Below are 24,719 nucleotides of genomic sequence, written 5' to 3' on the forward strand. Positions count from 1 at the left end.
ATTGGACCACCATCCAACGGTAGCAGGTGTTGATTTGCTACTGTAATGTCAATCAGGTTATCATTTTCCACGGAGTGTGCTGTCTTTGCTGTTACGAAAGAGTGAGAGAAATATAGCTAGCTAGCATGTTACCAGCATGTACTCCTTTTATCAAATACATTACTAGGTTTACAATTGAATGCTATGTCAGAATTGTTAAACACAATTTTTCAAGATTTGTACAGTAGCTAGTTAGGTGTAAATACATCAACAGTAACCTGGCAGTAATAGAAGTTAAAACAAGGGGTTGAAAGGACTTTGCATTTGCCCTTAAGTGGTATTTCTCGCTACTAGGCATTGGCAGCTAGCTACATTTGGTCAACTTGCTATCTACGATATAGTCTATTCCTGGAAGATAGATATCTCAATGATATCCCAACTGAACTGGTAATATCCTTATTCAACTAGCTACCTTATTCTATTCACAGCTTTTAAGGTAATTCCAGTCTATTTTGTTAGCTACAGTACTAGCTACCAGTCTGTGAGTTGTACTGTAGCTAGAACAGTCTGTAACTAGCTAGCTAGCGTCATTCAATTTCACAATTTGGACCTTTTCTGCATAAACATTTGAGTCTATTTCAACCGGTCTCTGAATATGTAACAAAGTCCATCTTTATACAACCACAACTTTATGACTGTTTATGACAACGCTGCCAACTGCTAGCCTACTTGTTACAGTAGAGGCTGAAATCACTTTTCAGCAATCACAGCTTTGAGATTAATCAGGATGAAAGGATGGGCTTTTATGACAATAGCCACTCCTCATTGTGTCTGGTACTCTGTCCTTCATTAACCCACACAGGCAATGCTATCCATGTCTTTATCTAGACCTGTATTAGTTTTAACCTGCCCACCTGTGTTTTATACCTGTTTTCTCTCTCATTGCAGGTAAGTGTAAACAGAAAATTGACCATCCCCATGAGTTTGCAGGATGGAGAGGGACTGGGTGGATGGAGTATCCTTTAGAGTAGACACACATTACAGAAACCAAATAGTCAAACAGTAATTTTCAGCATGCATTGTAGTCACAAACATGGTTGGTATTGTTTGTCTTTCCAGTATTGTTGGAGTGGTAAGCCCTTAACTCAGAATGCACCCTGATCTGTCGCCTCACCTGCACACGGACGAGTGCAACATACTGATAAACCTGCTGAAGCAGTGCCACACGGAGGTAAGATATTGTATACTTACCTGAGAACCATAGACTGGGTCATTCCATGTCATTTCAGCAATCCTTTACACTCACCAACTCAGATTTTTTGGAAATCGTTTCTGTAGTTAGAACCAGATAAGATTAGCATTCGTGAAACATTATTTTGTTGAAATGTAATTTGATTTCTGAGAAATTAAGCTCATTGATTGCTCCTGAATATGCCCTTTTAATTTTATGGATTCACATAATATTCAACAAATATAGTACCCAACATCCGATTTGGATCAAACTTCTTCCTACCATTGCATAAGGAATCCAAGAAAATGGTCAAAAGCCACCCATGGACCCACCACACCCCAGGCCAATCCCACCCCAACAACCAATATATACTATCAGTTTTCTGTGTCTCAGAAATAGTGTGGAGCTGTGGGGCTTGGAGTATTGCTTCTTCCCTGGGAATCTGGTGATGGTTCTTCCCTGTTAAGAGAAGTTATCCATTGAAGTCTCTTGCATTATTTACCATAAATTAGTGTGAAAGTACCAGATTTTGCCCACTAGATGCCGCTGTTCCTGCTACTGCCACCACACACTTATCCATTTTGCTGATCTCTTGTGGTTGTTATCAAAGGCCCAGTGCAGTCAAATATGCGTTATTCCTGTGTTTTATATATATTTGCAATGAAATAATGATGATAATGAAATTAAAATAATGAAAAATTAAATAATGATCATGCCCTTTTAGTGTAAGAGCTTTTTGAAAAGACTGCCTAATATTTCAGCTTGTTTTGGCGGTATGGAGTTTCAAGAAAGAGTTCCAAAACTCTCTGCCAGTAACAGTTAGTTTTCAGGTGTGTGTGTGTGTGTGTGTGTGTGTGTGTGGGTCTAAGTTTTTCCCTCCACACTTAGACCACTTCCAGACAGTCCTAGCTAAATTCTTGCTTGAGAAGTTGCTTTTTGCTAAGAAGCTATTTTTGTTTCATTTTGACAATTTTAATGGAAAACAACCACAGTAAGTTGCTTAATTGGTACCCAGAAGTTATTTGATATTGATATAAAAACGGCTGCATTGGGACCTTTTAAGTTATTGACATTTGTTTATCCCATGTGTAACTCTGTGTTGTTGTTTTTGTCGCTTTGCTTTATCTTGGCCAGGTCGCAGTTGTAAATGAGAACTTATTCTCAACTGGCCTACTTGGTTAAATAAAGGTGAAAAAAATGGATCACAACGTTTTCTTTGAAACTTAGGGTTGAAAACCAATAGCTTTTGCTCATGGTGAAAATAAATAGTGTGGTCAAACCAGTCCTCCATGAAAGCAATTCAGTTTGTCCTTCTTTTAACAACCTAATGCTTCAACCCAACTCTCCATGAATAGTCCAACAAATGGCAGCTTTCTGAGAGGGCTATCCGTATGTAGCAATTCCCTTATGAACACTTTTCCTACAAGCCCAAAACTTGGGCTAGTGACTAAAATGTTATGACAACCCTAATAAAATAATACAATTATAAACCATGGCATGGTATTCCATGTTTTTCAATAAAATTATTAGAAAACATCTCTATATGTAGTGTGATTAGTGACATGTACCATTAAACCCAACCCAATACCATTGCCAATGCAAAAACACTATACAGTATGTGTTTTGGACTTTTACCATTGAAACAATTAGAACTGCTATAGCCTAACGGTTTGCTTGTTCGCCAGGAATGGCCTAACTAACCCAGACCTTTTTTGAAGGGAATAAATCACACACACAGAGGGGCCGTTTCCTGGACACAAATTAAGCCTAAGAGAAGGACAAACGGAATTGCTTTCATGGAGGACTGGCTTTAATTGTGAGGATGACCATACAATTTATTTTTATCATGAGCAAAAGATATTGGTTTTCTAACCAAAGTTGCAAAGAAAATGTTGTGATATTTAATAAACACAAGAGACCAGCAAATGGATAAAAAGTTGTGGTGGCAGTAGCAGAAACAGCAGTATCTAGTAGGCAAAGCCTGGTACTTTCACACTAATTTATGGTAAATAACATCACAGGGAATACATTACAAAGGATGAAGAAGCAATACTCCAAGCAGCAGCTCCATACTACTTGTCAGACATTTTATATACTTATTTCCCTCATTAAAATGCAAATGAATTTATAACATTTTTGACATGCGTTTTTCTGGATTTTTTTGTTGTTATTCTGTCTCACTGTTCAAATAAACCTACCATTAAAATTATAGACTGATAATTTCTTTGTCAGTGGGCAAATGTACAAAATCAGCAGGGGATCAAATACTTTTTTCCCTCACTGTACTACCAAATTCTCTAAAATGACATTGGAGGCGGCTTATGGTAGAGAAATTAAGATTGAATTCTCTGGCAACAGCTTTGGTGGACATTCCTGCACTCTGCATGCCAATTGCACATACCCTCAAAACTGGACACCTGTGGCATTGTGTTGTGTGACAAAACTGCACATTTTAGAGTGGCCTTTTATTGTCCCCAGCACAAGGTACACCTGTGTAATGATCATGCTGTTTAGTCAGCTTCTTGATATGCAACACCTGTCAGGTGGATGGATTATCTTGCCTAAGGAGAAATTCTCACTTACAGGGATGTAAACAAATTTGTGCGAAAGTACGCTTTTTATGCGTATGGAGATGTATGTGATCTTTTATTTCACCTCATGAAACATGGGACCAACACTTTACACCTTGCATTTATATTTTTTTGTTCGGTATATATTTATTAAAAATTATATGAATCCTAGAAATTAAAATGGCCAATTAGGGTGCAATCAATTAGCTTAATTTCTCAGCGATCAAATTATATTTCAACAAAGTAATGTTTCAGGAGTGCTAATCTAATATGTTTAACTTCAGAAATTATTTCAGAAGAATCTGAGATGGTGGGTGTCAAAATCCTCTTTTTGTGCTTTTTGAGGTGGAATGACAACAGCGTCTAAGAACATGTCCCACATAGAACTCCACCTAAAAGATCTACTGTATTGCTCTACACTGAATCTGTTCTGAACTAATGTGTAGGAGCAGTCAAGTATAGCTACACTCTTACCTGTCAAAAACATGTCGTTAATGTCTCATCCTCAGCACAATGTCAAGAAGTTCTTTGGTCATTGCAATGATATGGACCGTGCCATGAGAGCTTGTTTGAAGGATGAGGTGAGGACTACCAGGAATTTGGTTTTAATTCTAAAGGGATGCCTCACCAGATGCCTACTATTGTCATATTTCATTGATGGGAGCACTTTGGTATTTTCAACAATGTGTGTGTGTGTTTCTCTTTCTGATCAACAGCGAATTGCAAAGAGGGAGAAAAGCAAACAGCATGCTAAAGAGATGAGACAGAGGCTGAAAGACGGCCCTAAGGAAGAGTTCTGAATGGCAGTACTGGCTGAGCCGATGCTCTAGGAAGGGGCACAGGAACTGGGTATTGGAACTGGGGCCTACCATGAGAAGCCTACCTTACTGCCTGGACATCTGGCCACAAGAGGTCTCTCATAATGTCGGTTTCAGTATGTGTGTTGAATAGTGTTGGGTGGATTGTCATAGAAAGTGGTGGATGATCATTTCGCTACTCAGTGATCATAGCTCATATGGGAGGTCTGTTTCGAGGACTGCTACCCAACCCCCATGCAATCATGGTTGATTGCATATTTAAAGTACTTAACAAAATAATTATTTAAAATTGTCTGTGTTTCTGACTGGGGAATGACAATGATGAATGAACACTGGATTCCTATTGAATAAAGTGTATCAAAACACAGAATTGCCTTGTTATTTTCACATGGGTAGTCAACAGATGCTTTACTTATATGTGAAAGCTCCAAGCTCACAGGACCTTTCATTCATTTACAAATGTGTCAGTGTCATATTCACAGCCTTATTCTGTTAAGGCTAGGGCTGATTTCAAGGTTTTACTGCTAACCTACAAAGCATTACATGGGCTTGCTCCTACCTATCTTTCACAATTTGGTCCTGCCGTACATACCTACACGTACGCTACGGTCACAAGACGCAGGGCTCCTTACTGTCCCTAGAATTTCTAAGTAAACAGCTGGAGGCAAGGTTTTCTCCTACAGAGCTCCAATTTTATGGAATGGTCTGCCTATCCATGTGAGAGACGCAGACTCGGTCTCAACCTTTAAGTCTTTATTGAAGACTCATCTCTTCAGTAGGTCCTATGATTGAGTGTAGTCTGGCCCAGGGGTGTGAAGGTGAACGGAAAGGCACTGGAGAGACGAACCGCCCTTGCTGTCTCAACCTGGCCGGTTCCCCTCTCTCCACTGGGATTCTCTGCCTCTAACTCTATTACAGAGGCTGAGTCACTGGGTTACTGGTGCTCTTCCATGCCGTTCCTAGGAGGGGTGCGTCACTTGAGTGGGTTGAGTCACTGACGTGATATTCCTATCCGGGTTGGCGCCCCCCTCGGGTTCGTGCCGTGGTGGAGATCTTCGTGGGCTATACTCGGGCTTGTCTCAGGGTAGTAGGTTGGTGGTTGAAGATATCCCAAAGTGGTGTGGGGGCTGTGCTTTGGCAAAGTGGGTGGGGTTATATCCTGCCTGTTTGGCCCTGTCCGGAGGTATCGTCGGACAGGGCCACAGTGTCTCCCGACTCCTCCTGTCTCAGCCTCCGGTATTTATGCTGCAATAGTTTGTGTCGGGGGGCTAAGGTCAGCCTGTTATATCTGGAGTATTTCTCCTGTCTTATCCAGTGTCCTGTGTGAATTTAAGTATGCTCCCTCTAGTTCTCTCTCTCGCTCTTTTTCTCTCTCTTTTCTCTCGGAGGACCTGAGCCCTAGGACCATGCCTCAGAACTACCTGGCCTGATGACTCCTTGCTGTCCCAAGTTCATCTGGTCATGCTGCTGCTCCAGTTTCAACTGTTCTGCCTGCGACTATGGAACACTGACCTGTTCACTGGACGTGCTACCTTGTCCTGGACCTGCTGTTTTGGACTCTCTCTCTACCGCACCTGCTGTCTCTAACTCTGAATGATTGGCTATGAAAATCCAACTGACATTAACTCCTGAGGTGCTGACCTGGTGCACCCTCTACAACCACTGTGATTATTATTATCTGACCCTGCTGGTCATCTATGAACGTTTGAACATCTTGGCCATGTTCTGTTATAATCTCTCTACCCGGCACAGCCAGAAGAGGACTGGCCACCCCTCAGAGCCTGGTTCCTCTCTAGGTTTCTTCCTAGGTTCTGGCCTTTCTAGTGAGTTTTTCCTAGCCACCGTGCTTCTACATCTGCATTGCTTGCTGTTTTAGGCTGGGTTTCTGTACAGCACTTTGTGACATCAGCTGATGTAAAAATGGCTTTATAAATACATTTGATTGATTGATTCACTCAAGTCCTCATCGGATGCTTGTTCATATCCAGCTTCCATTCATCCTGAACAATCCACTGTATTTGTTATCACAGTAAATAAGGCCTTTTCAAAGCAGGCCGTTTTGACTCACCTGAGGCCTATTCTCAGCTGTGGTCGATTGTTATTGGTCTGGCATTTCAGTCAAACGAATAGTCTGGCTCCCACCCAGTGTGTGTGTCAGAACACAGAGGGGAAGCATCTGGACATTCATAAGGTCAGTGGATCTTCCAGAGAAACATAATACAATGATCATCTATACAGCAGTTAGCACTAGGAATACCATGCACCTTGTAAATGTTAAGTGATCATTAGATCTTAATTATGCAGAATGAAATGCTACAGAGACACAGCCATGGTTGGTATTGCCTAAATCCTGAATGAATGCCACTAGGTAATTGTGTGGAACATTAATATTTAATTCAGAGCAAACATCCCCCCTCCTCTTTCTGTCCGGATGACTCACAGCGGTTTAGCATTAGGCCCCCAGTCATTTCTGGAAAGCAGTGATGGTGAAAAAAATGCTGAAGAGGGTTATAGTGAGAGTGCCATAGAGGAGCAACCCATTCATGTTTATTTGATGTGGTGTGTTCCAATAGAGGAGCCCAAGGACAGATGGACGCTCTTTTAGTTTGTATTTATCTGATCCAAATTATGTGTTCTTTTATCCAAACAAGGACATTGGTACTATACAAATGCAGCAAACAAAAATAAAGTTTGTAGAAGTGATGACTAAGTAGGAACAAAACAGTTTTTAAACAAACAAAAACACCATGTTTAAATTAATGTCATAGTTTATTCAAAGCAGCTTGACCCCCAAACTCTCACAACGTATGGATACAGCATCCTACAGACAAAAGATACAACTTCTAAGGCACCCCGAGGTGTGATTTTAGACTAGAGAAAGGAGTAGAAACTCAACATGTAATAGGTTTGTAAATGCTTGGAAGATGCATAGAAACATCATATGGAGATGATAGGAGTTTACAAACTAAACCTAAACACAGGGCCGGTCATAATTTTCAAGGGTAAGTCCTCAACAAATGAATTATAACGGTTTTACTTCAAATTATTCAAATGCATCATTCATACACAATGTTACTCTATTTGGGTCCTGGGAGAGCAGCCTGGTCTCAGACTATACGTAACAAAGTAAATGTAAACAGATACAAATTTGTATGATATGTTACGTTTGGTATGGTTAGATAAGACAGATGTTTACTTAAGGCAAAAATGAGTTGGTTTGGGGTGGACAGGTTGGTGTATAACGTGAACGTCTAGCAACCTAAAGGTTGCGAGTTCGAATCTCATCACGACCAAGTTTAGCATTTTAGCTAATTAGTAACTTTTCCTCTACTTGCTACTTTTTAGCTAGTTTGCAACTATTTAGCATGTTAGCTAACCGTTCCCTAACTTTAATACTAACCTCTAACCGCAGCTAATGTTAGCCAGCTAGCTAATGTTAACCACCCAGCTAGAATTCGTAACATATCATACGTTTAGCAAATCGTAATATATTGTACATTTTGCAAATTCGTAACATATCATACGAAACGGTTGATGGACATCCACAAATGAATACATACCATACGGAAGTAACATAGCATACTAAATGGAGTGTATGGGTTTACGTACATAATAAGACAAAATGCTCGAGACCAGGTTGGGGAGTGGTACAGGCAAAACTCAAATCTCGAATATATTAATATACATTTCATCTTACACTATACTTTAGCAATACACTGATTAACATGCAAATAATAAATCAATTAGGGAAATTCAGGGAAGGTGTTATTCAAATATAATTGGGAATGGTTGATTAGAAATTGATAGAGCTTTGATTTGTCAGAGCTGTTAATAGCAATATTACTTTAAATGTTTCAAAGTTTTGCATAAAGTGGTTATCAACAGCCTTTAAACACAATTATGCTACATGTAACCATTTTTTTTGTTGTGTGTTTGTTGTGTCACTATTATCACACAGGGCAGATCTAGGGAAAAAAAGCAATTTACTGAGAATATCTGGAACAGAAGATAAGAGAGAAAGAGATGCCTCTGGGGACAGGGAAACATTATGGCACTGCAGCCCCAAGGGGAACTTGAGCACTAACTTTAAATAAATACAAATAATAATTGTGCAAGATTCCTAACATTGCTTACTATGGCAATACAAAACATACCCTGAAATGTAAAGTATTTTGACAGGCAACACACGTATCTACAATATTGTACATGCATATAGTTACACCATATAATAGCTACATGGTTCATATATGTGTACAACTGCAAAAATCCACAATTTCCTGAATGATACAAAACAATTTCCACAAAACTACATTTCATTATTGGGTAAACCAAAAATAGATATCCATACATACAATATAAGTAGATATATATTTCCCATTTCCTGAAGCCATCATCACATGCAGGTATTATCTGCTTCAGCTGCACTACTACTGCATCTTCACAACACAGACAGCCAACAGACGAAAAGTGCAGTGATTACTTTGGGACAAAACATAATCTTTCTGTGGTTACAAAAATACACAATGTCTCACTAATAACCGATTGCAAGGTAATATCAAAATAATTATCTGTCCAAATATCATAGCTACACTCTTCACAATGTAATATACATGCCTTTATAATCAACGGGGTATCAAACCCTGGTCGTCTTCACGATTCAAGACTGCAGTAGCCCACTGAGCTAAAGGCAGGGCATTAGGTCTGGGAGCCAAAAGAAGTCTTCAGGTCTCAGGCAAGGTTAGTCAACACAGAAGAGTAGTTAAGCAAACCACCCCCGCTACACCTTTGCACTGTAATACATGTCATATATGTACCTTGATGATAATGATGACGCTGCACATGTTGCTGCTGATATAATAATGATGACACATGTCTCACCCTCTTTCTCTCTCTCTTTCCTCCGTTTCCCAGGGAGAGGTCTCCTGTTGATCTATCGACAGTCTCCACATTCTAATGAAAAGAAGCAATCAGACAGCTCTGGTTCTCTAGGGGAGTGCTGATCGTGGTCAAAGAGGGCCCTTCTATATATTCACATTCAATCAGAGGTCAAACACACCCTTACTGACAAACCAAATACAAGCAATTGAATAAACACTTCCAAAAGAGCATCGCAAAATGGTCTATATAAATCCAGAAAGAGTTCACTGTCAACACTGCCCATTCACATTGACTTGCCAATTATGGGTGTGTATCATTGGGCATTACCTACCTCTAACTCTTCCCCCAGTAGCCCTCCTATTACCACACACCTAATTCAATGGACAGGTTTCACTTCAATTATTATTTACGTCTTTGGACAGGGTTACTGCGTTGTAAGGTGAGAAAATCTATGTTCCACTCTGACCTCAAGCATAGCTTTGATTTTCACTACACCTCAGAGCCCAGGAGGACACTTCACCTCAAAACAAAAAGACTAAAGCAAGATACAAAAAAACCAACAGCAGACTAATAGAAAATATATACACATGGTATGCTTTTTTTGTATTTTGGATCAAATCTAAATACATTTTCAAATAAATAATTGAACAATGACATTAGCCATCAGATGAGCTCTTTTGCCTCCACGCACTCCCACAACATTCTGCCGCTGTGCTTCCGTTTCCTGAAGAGCCTTGTTCACGGTCACTGGACTCCCAGCAGGCCAGTATGAACGCAGAATTAATCCTACAGATGAATCCTCTCCAGAAGTTGATGCTTTGCGGATCCCCTCTTACAGGCAGGGAAGTTGTGGGATGACCAGAGTAAAAAAAAACATTGATGGTGGTGCTCTGCAGGCCCAGATGTTGACGAGCGGAGATAAGGCCTCGGAGACTGAAAACTGCTCTCTGCTGGTTGTTAAAGAAGACTGTTGGTAATTGAAGATCAAAGCCCTATATCTTCGGGGATGTTGCTCAGTAGGTAACTGAAGACCAGATCACGTGGCCCATAGATAGTTCTGCAGGGGTGTGGAGGTGAGAGGTCAGAGGTCAGTTATCATACACCTTGTTTTGCAGGTAGCTGAAGAGCGCCTCTAGTCCCTTGGTGGAGCACCACAGCTGTTTGAGCATCTGACACTCTTTCTCATTCACCTCCTCCAGGACCGACTTCAGGATGCTTCGCACCAGGCATTTAGACTCTTCCAGAACCTTCCACACACAGGGACAAACAGAGTAAGAGGCGGCCTGCTTTATAGATCGAGGCCCTTCATTTGTACACCCTTGATCTGGCAGCATTGTACTGTATTAGTTACAGAACCCATGCCCACACACACACACACACACACACACACACACACACACACACACACACACACACACACACACACACACACACACACACACACACACACACACACACACACACACACATTTAACTTTTCACTTATTTGTGGTTTCTGTTTGTGGTTAGATAGATAGATAATATTATCTAAGTTATATTCAATTTATTGACCAATGCTCCTGGCAGGCTCCTAGCGCAAGGCCTGGGATATAGCATTTCAGCTCTACATGACCATCTCTGTCAGAAAAGCCTACCATAGCACTGCAGGTGGACATCTCCTTCACACGCAGCATCACTTCCTGGTTGAACGTGGTTGGCCAGAAGACCTGGGACACCAGGCCCCGGCTGCAGGCTTCCTGCGCAGTGAGCTTCCTCCCGCAGAACAGCATCTCATTGGTCTGTCAGGGTGAGAGGCGGGGACAGGGAGATGTTGTACATTTAAAAAATGTATAACAAGGTAATGTAGATGTAAAACTTTGAATAATTAGTTGAATTGTGTTTTACTGCAGGGCTTGAACAAAAATCTGCACAGGGGACCAGGCAACCAGACTCACCAGAGCCACTCCCAGGATCTGGGGGAAGGTGTAGGAGGAGCAGCCGGAGGGGGTAAGGCGGAGGGCGGCACAGGGCGTTTGGAACCAGGCCCGCTCGCTGGCCCACACCACGTCACATAGAGGCAGGATAGCGGCCCCCAGGCCCAGGGCAGGCCCGTTGATGGCCACCACGATGGGCTTCTTAAAGTGGATAAACGCTAGCACAAAGTCCCTGGGAGAGGAGACACAAAACAGTGATTATAAACTATACAGTACAATATGACTGTCTTTGTGCTTATTCGTGCTTATCCTGCTTTAGGCGAATCAGGGCAAACAGACGTAGTTTTTTTCACCTATATTTAACAAGGTAGGCTAGTTGAGAACAAGTTCTCATTTGCAACTGCGACCTGGCCAAGATAAAGCATAGCAGTTAGACACATACAACACAGAGTTACACATGGAATGAACAAAACATACAGTCAATAATACAGAAAAAAAAAGAAAACAAGAAGTCTATATACAGTGAGTGCAAATTAGGTAAAATAAGGGAATTGAGGCAATAAATAGGCCATGGTGGCAAAGTAATTACACACTGGAATGGTAGATGTGCAAAAGATGTGTGCAAGTAGAGATACTGGGGTGCAAAACGACAGAATAAATAAATACAGGATGGGGATGAGGTAGATAAATGGGCTGTATACAGATGGGCTATGTACAGGTGCAGTGATCTGTGAGCTGCTCTGACAGCTGGTGCTTAAAGCTAGTGAGGGAGATGGGAATCTCCAGCTTCAGAGATTTTTGCAGTTCATTCCAGTCATTGGCAGCAGAGAACTGGAAGGAAAGGCGACCAAAGGAGGAATTGGCTTTGGGGGTGACCAGTGAGATATACCTGCTGGAGTGGGTGCTGCTATAGTGACCAGCGAGCTGAGATAAGGCGGGGCTTTACCTAGCAGAGACTTGTAGATAACCTGTAGCGAGTGGGTTTGGCAACGAGTATGAAGTGAGGGCCAGCCAATGAGAGCATATAGGTCGCAGTGGTGGGTAGTGTATGGTGCTTTGGTGACAAAACGGATGGCACTGTGATAGACTGCATCCAGTTTGTTGAGTAGAGTGTTGGAGGCTATTTTATAGATGACATCGCCAAAGTCGAGGATCGGTAGGATGGTCAGTTTTACAAGGGTATGTTTGGCAGCATGAGTGAAGGATGCTTTGTTGCGAAATAGGAAGCTGATTCTAGATTTAATTTTGGATTGGAGATGCTTAATATGAGTCTGGAAGGAGAGTTTACAGTCTAGCCAGACACCCAGGTATTTGTAGTTATCCACGTATTCTAAGTCAGAGCCGTCCAGAGTAGTGATGCTGGATGGGCGGGCAGGTGCGGGCAATGATCGGTTGAATAGCATGCATTTAGTTTTATTTGCGTTTAAGAGCAGTTGGAGGCCACGGAAGGAAAGTTGTATGGCATTGAAGCTCGTCTGGAGGTTAGTTAACACAGTGTCCAAAGAAGGGCCAGAAGTATACAGAATAGTGTCGTCTGCGTAGAGGTGGATCAGAGAATCACCAGCAGCAAGAGCGACATCATTGATGTATACAGAGAAGAGAGTCGGCCCAAGAATTGAACCCTGTGGCACCACCATAGAGACTGCCAGAGGTCCGGACAACAGGCCCTCCGATTTGACACACTGAACTCTCAGAGAAGTAGTTGGTGAACCAGGCGAGGCAATCATTTGAGAAACCAAGGCTGTTGAGTCTGCCAATAAGAACGTGGTGATTGACAGAGTCGAAAGCCTTGGCCAGGTCGATGAATACAGCTGCACAGTAATGTCTCTTATCGATGGCGGTTATGATATCGTTAAGGACCTTGAGCGTGGCTGAGGTGCACCCATGACCGGCTCTGAAACCACATTGCATAGCGGAGAAGGTACGGTGTGATTCAAAATGGTTGGTAATCTGTTTGTTAACTTGGCTTTCGAAGACCTTAGAGATGCAGGGTAGGATAGATATAGGTCTGTAGCAGTTTGGGTCTAGAGTGTCACCCCCTTTGAAGAGGGGGATGACCGCAGCAGCTTTCCAATCTTTGGGAATCTCAGACAATACGAAAGAGAGGTTGAACAGGCTAGTAATAGGGGTTGCAACAATTTCGGCAGATAATTTTGGAAAGAGAGGGTCCAGATTGTTTAGCCCGGCTGATTTGTAGGGGTCCAGATTTTGCAGCTCTTTCAGAACATCAGCTATCTGGATATGGGTGAAGGAGAAATGGTGGGGGCTTGGGCGGGTTGCTGTGGAGGGTGCAGGGCAGTTGACCAGGGTAGGGGTAGCCAGGTGGATAGCATGGCCAGCCGTAGAGAAATGCTCATTGAAATTCTCAATTATAGTGGAGTTATCGGTTGTAACAGTGTTTCCTAGCCTCAGAGCAGTGGGTAGCTGGGAGGAGGTGCTCTTATTCTCCATGGACTTTACAGTGTCCCAGAACCTTTTTGAATTTGTACTGCAGGATGCAAATTTCTGTTTAAAAAAGCTAGCCTTAGCTTTCCTGACTGCCTGTGTTTATTGGTTCCTAACTTCCCTGAAAAGTTGCATATCAAGGGGGCTATTCGATGTGAATGCAGAACGCCACAGGATGTTTTTGTGCTGGTCAAGGGCAGACAGGTCTGGAGTGAACCAAGGGCTATATCTATTCCTGGTTCTACATTTTTTGAATGGGGCATGCTTATTTAAGATGGTGAGGAAGGCATTTTTAAAGAACAACCAGGCATCCTCTACTGTCGGGATGAGGTCAATGTCATTCCAGGATACCCCGGCCAGGTCGATTAGAAAAGCCTGCTCGCAGAAGTGTTTTAGGGAGCGTTTGACAGTGATGAGGGGTGGTCGTTTGATCGCAGACCCATTACGGATGCAGGCAATGAGGCAGTGATCGCTGAGATCTTGGTTGAAAACAGCAGAGGTGTATTTGGAGGGCGAGTTAGTTAGAATGATATCTATGAGGGTGCCCGTATTTATGGATTGGGGTTATATCTGGTAGGTTCATTGATAAGTTGTGTGAGGTTGAGGGCATCAAGCTTAGATTGTAGGATGGCCGGGGTGTTAAGCATGTCCCAATTTAGGTCACCTAGCAGCACGAGCTCAGAAGATAGATGGGGGGCAATCAAATCACATGTGGTGTTGAGGGTACAGCTGGGGGCGGAGGGTGGTCTATAGCAAGCGGCAACGGTGAGAGACTTGTTTCTGGAAAGGTTTATTTTTAGAAGTAGGAGCTCGAATTGTTTGGGTACAGACCTGGATAGTAAGACAGAACTCTGCAGGTTCTTTGCAGTAGATTGCAACACCGCCCCCTTTGGCAGTTCTATCTTGTCGGAAAATGTTATAGTTAGGAATGGAAATGTCAAGGTTTTTGGTGGTCTTCCTAAGCCAGGATTCAGAAACGGCTAGGACATCCAGATTGGTGGAGTGTGGAGTTTAACCTCTTGGCGTTCCCCTAGGATAGGGGGCGCTGAAGCGATTTTGGAAAAAAATTTGTGCCCATTTTAAACGGCCTCCTACTCAAACTCAGAAGCAAGGATATGCATATAATTAATACTTGTGGATAGAAAACACCCTAAAGTTTCTAAAACTGTTTGAATGGTGTCTGTGAGTATAACAGAACTCATATGGCAGTCAAAACCCCGAGACAGATGGAAACAGTAAGTGGAATTCTGAATTGCGAACTCAACTTCATCACGTTGCCTATTAATCACACCGTGAGCTATGGTTCATTGAGCACTTCCTATTGCTTCCACTAGATGTCCCCAGTCTTCACAAATTGGTTTGACCCTTCTAATGTTAAAATTGAATGAATGAGACGCTGTGGAACGTGGTCACACGGAGAGGGCCATCACCATTATGACGCCGGCGCCCCTGGTTACCCTCCCCTTTCGAAACGTTTTGTAACACAATGCAATCGTCCCCCTCGAATCTTATTGGCTCTCTTGTTGAAAAACGCCCTGAAGATTTATGTTATACAACGTTTGACATGTTTGAACGAACCTAAATGGGGAAAAAATGCATTTTCTCGAAATGGCTGGATTAAAGTATGAAAAATTATTTGCCAGGGCACTAAGATAATGAGATGTCTTACCAAGACAAATTAAGATCAAATATCTTTAAATAAGATCATTTATATTACCCACTTGTATCAAGCCTTTTTTAGGTTAAAATAAGCAAAATTATCTTCCAGTGCGCTACGATAATTTACCTTGGTAAGACGTCAAGTCAATGCACTCTAACGGTAAGAGATGTCTTGGTAAGTGTGTAGGTGTGTGCATGTGTATGTGTGCTCTGTTCCTGCTGTAGCCTTCTTTAGGTGGATAATTGCAACCGTGTCTTACACGTGTGTGTGTGTGTGTGTGTGTGTGTGTGTGTGTGTGGCTATAGCTTATGTTCCTCTCTTACCGTACAGCGTCAGCAATGCGGCTGCTCTCTTTCCTTCGGTCTGTGGAGAGGCGTCCTATCAGGTAGGATGGGTCCAGGCCACTACAGAAGATACTCCCCACAGCACTGAGCAGCAACAGCTTACTGTCATCAGCTGCTGCGTTCCCCAGAGCCCGACACACCTCCTTCATTATCTACACAGAGAGAGAGGGAGGAGAGAAAGTGAGAGAGGGAGTTAAGGTGGGGAGAGAGAGAGAGATAGAGGGAGGGGGAAGGAAGAGAGGGAAGATTGAACTATCAGATTAGAGCCCTGCTGTACATTACCCCCATGATCTACAGACAAGAGTGTGTACACACTACAGGCAATGCAAGCGTAGCTGTAGAATACCTTCTTTATCTATAGCTAGAGACAGGTAAAACAGGTTATACAGTTGATGTCGGAAGTTTACATACTTCGAGTCATTAAAACTCGTTTTTCAACCACTCCACACATTTCTTGTCAACAAACTATAGTTTTGGCAAGTCAATTAGGACATCTACTTTGTGCATGACACAAGTCATTTTTCCAACAATTGTTTAGACAGATTATTTCACTTATAATTCACTGTATCATAATTCCAGTGGGTCAGAAGTTTACATGCACTAAGTTGACTGTGCCTTTAAAGTCCAGAAAATGATGTCATGGCTTAGAACCTTCTGATAGGCTAATTGACATCATTTGAGTCAATTGGAGGTGTACCTGTTGATGTATTTCAAGGCCTACCTTCAAACTAAGTGCCACTTTGCTTGACATCATGGGTAAATCAAAAGAAATCAGCCAAGACCTCAGAAAAAAATTGTAGCCCTCCACAAGTCTGGTTCATCCTTGGGAGCAATTTCCAAATGCCTGAAGGTACCACGTTCATCTGTACAAACAATAGTACGCAAGTATAAACACCATGGGACCACACAGCCGTCATACCGCTCAGGAAGGAGACACGTTCCGTCTCCTAGAGATTAACATTCCTTGGTGCGAAAAGTGCAAATCAATCCCAGAACCACAGCAAAGGACCTTGTGAAGATGCTGGAGGAAACGGTACAAAAGTATCTATATCCACAGTAAAACGAGTCCTATATTGACATAACTTGAAAGGCCGCTCAGCAAGTAAGAAGCCACTGCTCCAAAACCGCCAATGTACAATGACCCCAAGCATACGTCCAAAGTTGTGGCAAAATGGCTTAAGGACAACAAAGTCAAGGTATCACAAAGCCCTGACCTCAATCCTATAGAATATTTGAGGGCAGAACTGAAAAAGTGTGTGCGAGCAAGGAGGCCTACAAACCTGACTCAGTTACACTAGCTCTGTCAGGAGGAATGGGCCAAAATTCACCCAACTTATTGTGGGAAACTTGTGGAAGCCTACCTGAAACATTTGACGCAAGTTAAACAATTTAAAGGCAATGCTACCAAATACTAATTGAGTATGTAAACTTCTGACCCACTGGGAATGTAATGAAAGAAATAAAAGCTGAAATAAATCAATCATTCTCTATTATTCTGTTTCACATTCTTAAAATAAAGTGGTGATCCTAACTGACCTAAAACAGGGAATTTTTTACTAGGCTAAATGTCAGGAATTGTGAAAAACTGAGTTTTAAATGTATTTGGCTAAGGTGTATGTAAACTTCCGACTTAACTGCATCTAACTGAGCAATCAGATCAATACATAATGAACAAAAATATAAAACACAACAATTTCAAAGATTTTACTGAGTTACAGTTCATATAAGGAAATCAGTCAATTGAAATGAATTCATTAGGCCCTAATCTATGGATTTCACATGACTGGGAATACAGATATGCATCTGTTGGTCACAGACACTTTAAAAGAAAAGTAGGGGCATTGATCAGAAAACCAGTCAGTATCTGGTGTGGCCACCATTTGCATCATGTAACAGAGTTGATCAGGCTGTTGATTGTGGCCTGTGGAAAGTTGTCCCACTCCTCTTCAACTGCTGTGCGAAGTTGCGGGGACTGGAACATGCTGTCGAACACATCAATCCAGAGCATCCCAGGAATTGTGTACAGATCTTTGCGACATGGGGCTGTGCATTATCATGCTGAAACTTGAGGTGATGGTGGCGGATGAATGGCACGACAAATGGGCCTCAGGTTCTCGTCACGCTAACTCAGTGCATTCAAATTGCCATCGATAAAATGCAATGGTGTTTGTTTGGCCGTAGCTTATGCCTGCTCATACCGTAACCCCACCGTCACAATGGGACACTCTGTTCACAAAGTCACATCAGCAAACCACTCGCCCACAAGCCGCCGTGGTCTGCAGTTGTGAGGCCGGTTTATCTAAAATTATGTTGGAGGTGGCTTATGGTACATAATTGAACATTACATTCTCTGGCAACAGCTTTGGTGGACATTCCTGCAGTCAGCATGCCAATTGCACACTCCCTCAAAACTTGACATCTGTGGCATTGTGTTGTGTGACAAAACTGCACATTTTAAAGTGGCCTTTTATTGTCCCCAGCACAAGCTGCACCTGTGTAATGATTATTCCGTTTAATCAGATTCTTGATATGCAACACCTGCCAGGTGGATGATTATCTTGGCAAAGGAGAAATACTCACTAACAGGAATGTAAACAAATGTGTGCACAACATTTAAGAGAAATAAGCATTTTGTGCATATGGGACATTTCAGGGATCTTTATTTCAGCTCATGAAACATGGCACCAACACTTTACACCTTGCGTTTATATTTTTGTTCAGTGTAGTTCTTCACACCTGTCCAATGAAACTGAGGCTACAGACAGAGCCATCAGTGCACATGGCTCTAGATCCCAGCATAAATTTTCCCCTTAATGACAGAATCCTAACTTGACATAGTAGCAGCAATCAAACCTCCTCTATACAGTGCCTTTGGAAAGTATTCAGACCCCTTCACTATTTCCACATTTTGTTACGTTACAGCCTTATTCTAAAATTGATTAAATATTTGTTTCCCCTCAATCTACACACATTACCCCATAATGACAAAGTGAAAACAGGTTTTAATTTTTCTGCAACAAAATAAAAAAATACCTTATTTACATAAATATTCAGACCCTTTGCTATGAGACTCGAAAGTTAGCTCAAATGCATCCTGTTTCCATTCATCAACCTTGAGATGTTTCTACAACTTGAGGAGTCCACTTGTGGTAAATTCAATTGATTGGACATAATTTGGAAAGGCACACACCTGTCTATATAAAAAGGTCCCACAGTTGACAGTGCATGTCAGCGAAAAAACCAAGCCATGAGGTCGAAGGAATTGTCTGTAGAGCTCCGAGACAGGATTGTGTTGAAGCACAGGTCTGGGAAAGGGTACCGAAAATGTCTGCAGCATTGAAGGTCCCCAAGAACACAGTGGCCTCCATCATTCTTAAATGGAAGAAGTTTGGAACGACCAAGACTCTTCCTAGAGCTGGCTGCCTGGCCCAACTGAGCAATCGGGGGAGAAGGGCCTTGGTCAGGGAGGTGACCAAGAACCCGATGGTCACTCCGACAGAGCTCCAGAGTTCCTCTGTGGAGACTGGAGAACCTTCCAGAAAGACAACCATCTCTGCAGCACTCCACCAATCAGGCCTTTATGGAGAGTGGCCAGACGAAAGCCACTCCTCAGTAAAAGGCACATGACAGCTCGCCTGGAGTTTGCCAAAAGGCACTTAAAGGATTCTCAGACCATGAGAAACAAGATTCTCTGGTCTGATGAAACCAAGATTGAACTCTATAGCCTGAATGCCAAGGGTCATTTCTGGAGGAAACCTGGCACCATCCCTACGGTGAAGCATGGGTGGCAGCATCATGCTGTGGGGATGTTTTTCAGCGGCATGGACTGGGAGACTAGTCAGGATCGAGGGAAAGCTGAATGGAGTACAGAGAGATCCTTGATGAAAACCTGCTCCAGTACGCTCAGGACCTCAGACTGGGGTGAAGGTTCACCATCCAACAGGACAACAACCCAAAGCACACAGCCAAGACCACGCACGAGTGGCTTCCGGACAAGTCTCTGAATGTCCTTGAGTGGCCTAGCCAGAGCCCGGACTTAAACCCGATCGAACATCTCTGGAGACCGGAAAATAGCTGTGCAGCGACGCATCCAACCTGCCAGAGCTAGAGAGGATCTGCAGAGAACAATGTGAGAAACTCCCAAAATACAGGTGTGCCAATCTTGTAGCGTCATACCCAAAAAGACTTGAGGCTGTAATGGCTGCTTCAACAAAGTACTGAGTAAAGGGTCTGAATACTTATGTAAATGTCATATTTCATTTTTTTCTTTATTTATACATACATTTTGCAGAAATGTCTATAAAACGGTTTTTGCTTTGTCATTATGGGGTATTGTGTTTAGATTGATGGGAGAGGGGGAAAACAATTGAATCCATTTTAGAATAAGGGTGCAAAGTAACAAAATATGGAATAAGTCAAGCGGTCTGAATACCTTCCCGAATGCACTGTATGTATCCTGATGATTCAACCCTATACGCAATCACTGCAACCCTAAACAAAGAGTTGCAGTCAGCTTTAGAATCGGTGGCCTGTAATAAACTATTCCTGAACATCTCTAAAACTAAGAGCATTTTATTTGGTACAAATCACTCCCTAAGTTCTAGACCTCAGCTGAATCTGACAAAGAATAAAACGGGGCTGTTGAGCAAGACTAAATTACTTGGTTTTACCTTAGATTGTAAGCTGTCATGGTCAAAACATTTTGGTTCAATGGTTGTAAAGATGCAGAGAGGTCTGTCAGTGATAAAGCGATGCTCTGCTTTTTTGGACACCCCACTCCACAAAGCTAGCCCTGCCGGCTCTAGTTATCTTATCTTCATTATTGCTCAGTCATATGGTCAGGTGCTGCAAAGAATGACCTAGAAAAACTGCAGCTGCCCAGAACAGAGCGGCACATCTTGTTCTTGACTGTAATTAGACGACTAATATCAATAGTATGCATGCCAGTATCTCTTGGCTAAAAGTAGAGGAGAGACTGACTGCAACACTTATTTTTTATAAGAAACACTTTAAATATTCCTAATTGTTTGCATAGTCAACCTACACACTGCTGTGACACACACACTTACCCCACCAGACATGCCACTAAGGGTCTTTTCACAGTCCCCAAATCCAGAACAAATGCAAGAAAACATACAGTATTATATAGAACCATGATTGCATGGAACTCCCTTCCATCTCAGATTGCTCAAGTGAACAGCAAATCTGGTTTAAAAAAAACAGATAAAGCAACACTTCACGGCACAATGCCTCACCTATTTGACCTAGATATGTACTGATATGTCGGCTGTGTGTGACGTTTTAAATGTATGTAGTTCTGTCCTTGAGCTGTTCTGTCTATTAATGTTCTTTATTATGACATGTTCGTTTTGGACCCCAGGAAGAGCAGCTGCTGCTTTCGTAACAGCTAATGGGAATCCTAACAAAATACCAATTCCAATACCAAAGAAGTGGTTCGCTTGTAGGAAGAGTTGAGGAAGGGCTGAAAAGGAGTTGTCACAAACAGTAATCATGAAAAAGACTGCTTTATTAGATGTCAAAGGGGTTTCCTTTGTAGCAGCTATAGTGAGTTCCCATTTCTAGTATTATTTCTTTCATAAATCCTATATCCCTCTGAGGGAGTTAAGTTGTACTAGCAGGGGTGTTACCTGCCTTTAGCGTGCTAACACTGTTTCCCCTGGTGGGTAGCTCTCTGTGGAGGGATGCTTAGCCCGCTGACCTCAATCCACACAGACGCTGCATGGAGTGGAAAGACACACAGCCCAGAAGCCAAGCCTAGGGCAGCACGCACACACACACACACACACACACACACACACAGCGTGCAAAGACACACACAGCGCGTGTGGCCGGAAACACAAAGTGCGCACACACGAACACAAGCCCAGTGCGAACACACGCACACGTGCATACATGCACACGTGCATACATGCACAAGCACACGCAAAGGACGCATAAGCACACACTGACAAATTAACACACACACGTATTGCATACACATGCATTTTGCTTTTACAATACATATGCATGGTTCACCTTTACACTATTCATTCTACAGGGAGCTGATACGTAACATGGTTCTAGTCCGATTTGTTGTAGATGCCCCCCGATGCTTCCTGGAAATGGCTCCCAGGCAGGGCCTGTGTACAGGGCGGGCTTCTGAATGACACTGTTTGGCTGCAGTGTCTTCACCACCGCTACAGACAGCCTACCATGCCAGCCCCACCCCTTCCAGTTGTGTCAGTATCACTCTCCTGCCCTGTCTGTCTGTCCCCAGGTTTAATTGAGCCGGATAAATTAATCTGACAGACACACACACAGGAATGCACACACAAACACCACATCCGGCTGAAGTTCAGGAGGGATTATGCAGTGTGTAGGAGATGTTGAATTGAGTTGACTGGGAGACTGGTTCACTTGGGTCAGGGGGTAATCAGTAGGACTGGACTATACCGGTATCGCGATACTCGTTAGTGTCGTCGCGAGGAAACAAAACACGAAGCGGACTTAACTTCGTTAGGAAAACAGCCCTAATATTGGAAACAAACATTATTGTGTTGTCATCCAGAGCCACATGTATTTCTTTTCCAAACTATAGCACACTATTTAACATACAGCAGGTTTTTAAAAAGGACCAAAGACTTGCTTCGTACTTTAATTTTTGCCATGGGAAAAATATTGAGATACCGGTATTGTCCCTGCCCTAGTAATCAGATTGCATGGGTTAAGGTCAGTGAGTGGGGTGATGGCAGGGTTATGGAGGCTCTAGACGACCTCGGGGTTCATGGAATAATGGTCTCACCCAGTGAGGGTTCCACATAAATACTGCATAGACCGAGACTAAAATAAACACAATACAGAATGACTGATTGACTGCTGCTCTATGACATCAATACATGCATGACATACAGTGCATTCAGAAAGTATTCAGACCCCTTGACTTTACACATTTTGTTATGTTATTCTAAAAATTGACACTTTTTTTCTCTTCCTAATCAATCGAAACACAATAACCCATAGTGACAAAAATAAAAAGAAGGTTTTTAGACATTTTTACAAATGTATTACAAATAAACTGAAATATCACATTTACATAAATATTCAGACCCTTTACTCAGTACATTGTTGAAGCTCCTTTGGCAGTGTTTACAGCCTTGAGTCTTCTTTGGTATGACGCTACAACCTTGGCACACCTACACTACCGTTTCAAAGTTTGGGGTCACTTAGAAATGTCCTTGTTTTTGAAACAAAAGCTCATTTTTTGTCCATTAAAATAACATAAAATTGATCAGAAATAGAGTGTAGACATTGTTAATGTTGTAAATTACTATTGTAGCTGGAAATGGCAGATTTTTTATGGAATATCTACATAGGCCCATTATCAGCAACCGTCACTCCGGTGTTCCAATGGCATGTTGTGTTAGCTAATCCAAGTTTATAATTTTAAAAGGCTAATTGAGCATTAGAAAACCCTTTTGCAATTACGTTAGCATAGCTGAAAACTGTTGTCCTGCTTTTAAAGAAGCAATAAAACTGGTCTTCTTTAGACTAGTTGAGTGTCTGGAGCATCAGCATTTGTGGGTTCGATTACAAGCTCAAAATGGCCAGAAACAAAATAACTTTCTTCTGATACTCATCAGTCTATTCTTGTTCTGAGAAATGAAGGCTATTCCATGTGAGAAATTGCCAAGAAACTGAAGATCTCGTACAACGCTGTGTACTACTCCCTTCACAAAACAGCGCTTACTAGCTCTAACCAGAATAGAAAGAGGAGTGGGAGGCCCCGGTGCACAACTGAGCAAGAGGACAAGTACATTAGTGTCTAGTTTGAGAAACAGATGCCTCATGTCCTGAACTGGCAGCGTCATTAAGTAGTACCTGCAAAACATCAACAGTGAGGAGGCGACTACGGGATGCAGGCCTTCTAGGCAGAGTTGCAAAGAAAAAGCCATGTCTCAGACTGACTAATAAAGAGAAAAGATTTAGATGGGCAAAAGAACACAGACACTGGACAGAGGAACTCTGCCTAGAAAGCCAGCATCCCAGAGTCGCCTCCTCACTGTTGATGTTGAGACTGGTGTTTTGCGGGTACTATTTAATGAAGCTGCCAGTGTTGGAGGCTATTTTGTAAATGACATCACCGAAGTCAAGGATCGGTAAGATGGTCAGTTTTACGAGGGTATGTTTAGCAGCATGAGTGAAGGAGGCTTTGTTGCGAAATAGGAAGCCAATTCCAGATTTAATTTTGGATTGGAGATGTTTGATGTGAGTCTGGAAGGAGAGTTTACAGTCTAACCAGACACCTAGGTATTTGTAGTTGTCCACATATTCTAAGTCAGAACCGTCCAGAGTAGTGATGCTGGACGGGTGGGCGGGTGCGGACAGAAATAAGTTGAAGAGCATGCATTTATTTTTTACTTGCATTTAACAGCAGTTGGAGGTCACGGAAGGAGAGTTGTATGGCATTGAAGCTCGTCTGGAGGTTTGTTAACACAGTGTCCAAAGAAGGGCCAGAAGTATACAGAATAGTGTCGTCTGCATAGAGGTGGATCAGAAAATCACCAACAGCAAGAGCGACATCATTAGTCGCAATAGTCATTTACAACATTAACAATATCTACACTGTATTTCTGATCAATTTAATGTTATTTCAATGGACAAAAAAAAGTGATATTCTTTAAAAAATAATGACATTTCTAAGTGACCCCAAACTTTTGAATGGTAGTGTATATTTGGGGAGTTTCTCCCATTCTAGTCTGCAGCTCCTTTCAAGCTCTGTCAGGTAGGATGCGTAGCATCGCTGCACAGCTATTTTCAGGTCCCTCCAGAGATGTTCGATCGAGTTCAAGTCTGGGCTTTGGCTGGGCCACTCAAGGACATT

The 24,719-nt window shown here is 42.3% G+C and overlaps 2 protein-coding genes across 5 annotated transcripts in view; one reads left to right on the plus strand and one right to left on the minus strand.

Annotated features, from left to right (window-relative positions):
* The first annotated feature begins 17 nt into the window (after window positions 1-17).
* Window positions 18-4,968, plus strand: cmc2 (C-x(9)-C motif containing 2). 4 transcript variants are annotated; one of them, XM_014175855.3, is made up of 5 exons: window positions 108-426; window positions 928-994; window positions 1,140-1,210; window positions 4,290-4,361; window positions 4,497-4,968. In XM_014175855.3, exons 2-5 carry the CDS (start codon window positions 958-960, stop codon window positions 4,578-4,580), a joined length of 264 nt encoding a protein of 87 aa, XP_014031330.1. In that variant the 5' UTR covers window positions 108-426; window positions 928-957; the 3' UTR covers window positions 4,581-4,968. The 4 variants fall into 4 exon arrangements, with proteins under 4 accessions (XP_014031333.1, XP_014031332.1, XP_014031330.1 ...); XM_014175858.3 differs by lacking the exons at window positions 108-426; window positions 928-994 and adding an exon at window positions 18-101 and having other exon boundaries at window positions 1,099-1,210; XM_014175857.3 differs by lacking the exon at window positions 928-994 and having other exon boundaries at window positions 91-426; window positions 1,099-1,210.
* A 2,380-nt stretch (window positions 4,969-7,348) lies between these two features.
* Window positions 7,349-24,719, minus strand: part of LOC106587457 (chromodomain Y like 2) — a 35,562-nt gene continuing 18,191 nt past the window's right edge. The window contains exons 4-7 of the mRNA XM_014175860.3: window positions 15,818-15,990; window positions 11,411-11,621; window positions 11,111-11,254; window positions 7,349-10,723 (exon numbers count right to left, since the gene is read on the minus strand). Of these exons, the coding sequence (XP_014031335.1) occupies window positions 10,565-10,723; window positions 11,111-11,254; window positions 11,411-11,621; window positions 15,818-15,990 (687 nt within the window). The 3' untranslated portion in view covers window positions 7,349-10,564. The remainder of the gene's footprint in view (window positions 10,724-11,110; window positions 11,255-11,410; window positions 11,622-15,817; window positions 15,991-24,719) is intronic.

Source organism: Salmo salar, chromosome 26 (genome assembly GCF_965601325.2).
Source record: "Salmo salar chromosome 26, fSalSal1, whole genome shotgun sequence".
NCBI classification, from domain to species: Eukaryota; Metazoa; Chordata; class Actinopteri; order Salmoniformes; family Salmonidae; genus Salmo; species Salmo salar.

Bases quoted from the DNA above. Each gene is read 5' to 3' on its own strand.
- cmc2 (XM_014175855.3), top strand. From the start codon at position 958: ATGAGTTTGCAGGATGGAGAGGGACTGGGTGGATGGA. The intron at 995-1,139 runs GTATCCTTTAGA...GAATGCACCCTG, and splicing joins AGAGGGACTGGGTGGATGGA to ATCTGTCGCCTCACCTGCAC. The intron at 1,211-4,289 runs GTAAGATATTGT...TCTCATCCTCAG, and splicing joins TGAAGCAGTGCCACACGGAG to CACAATGTCAAGAAGTTCTT.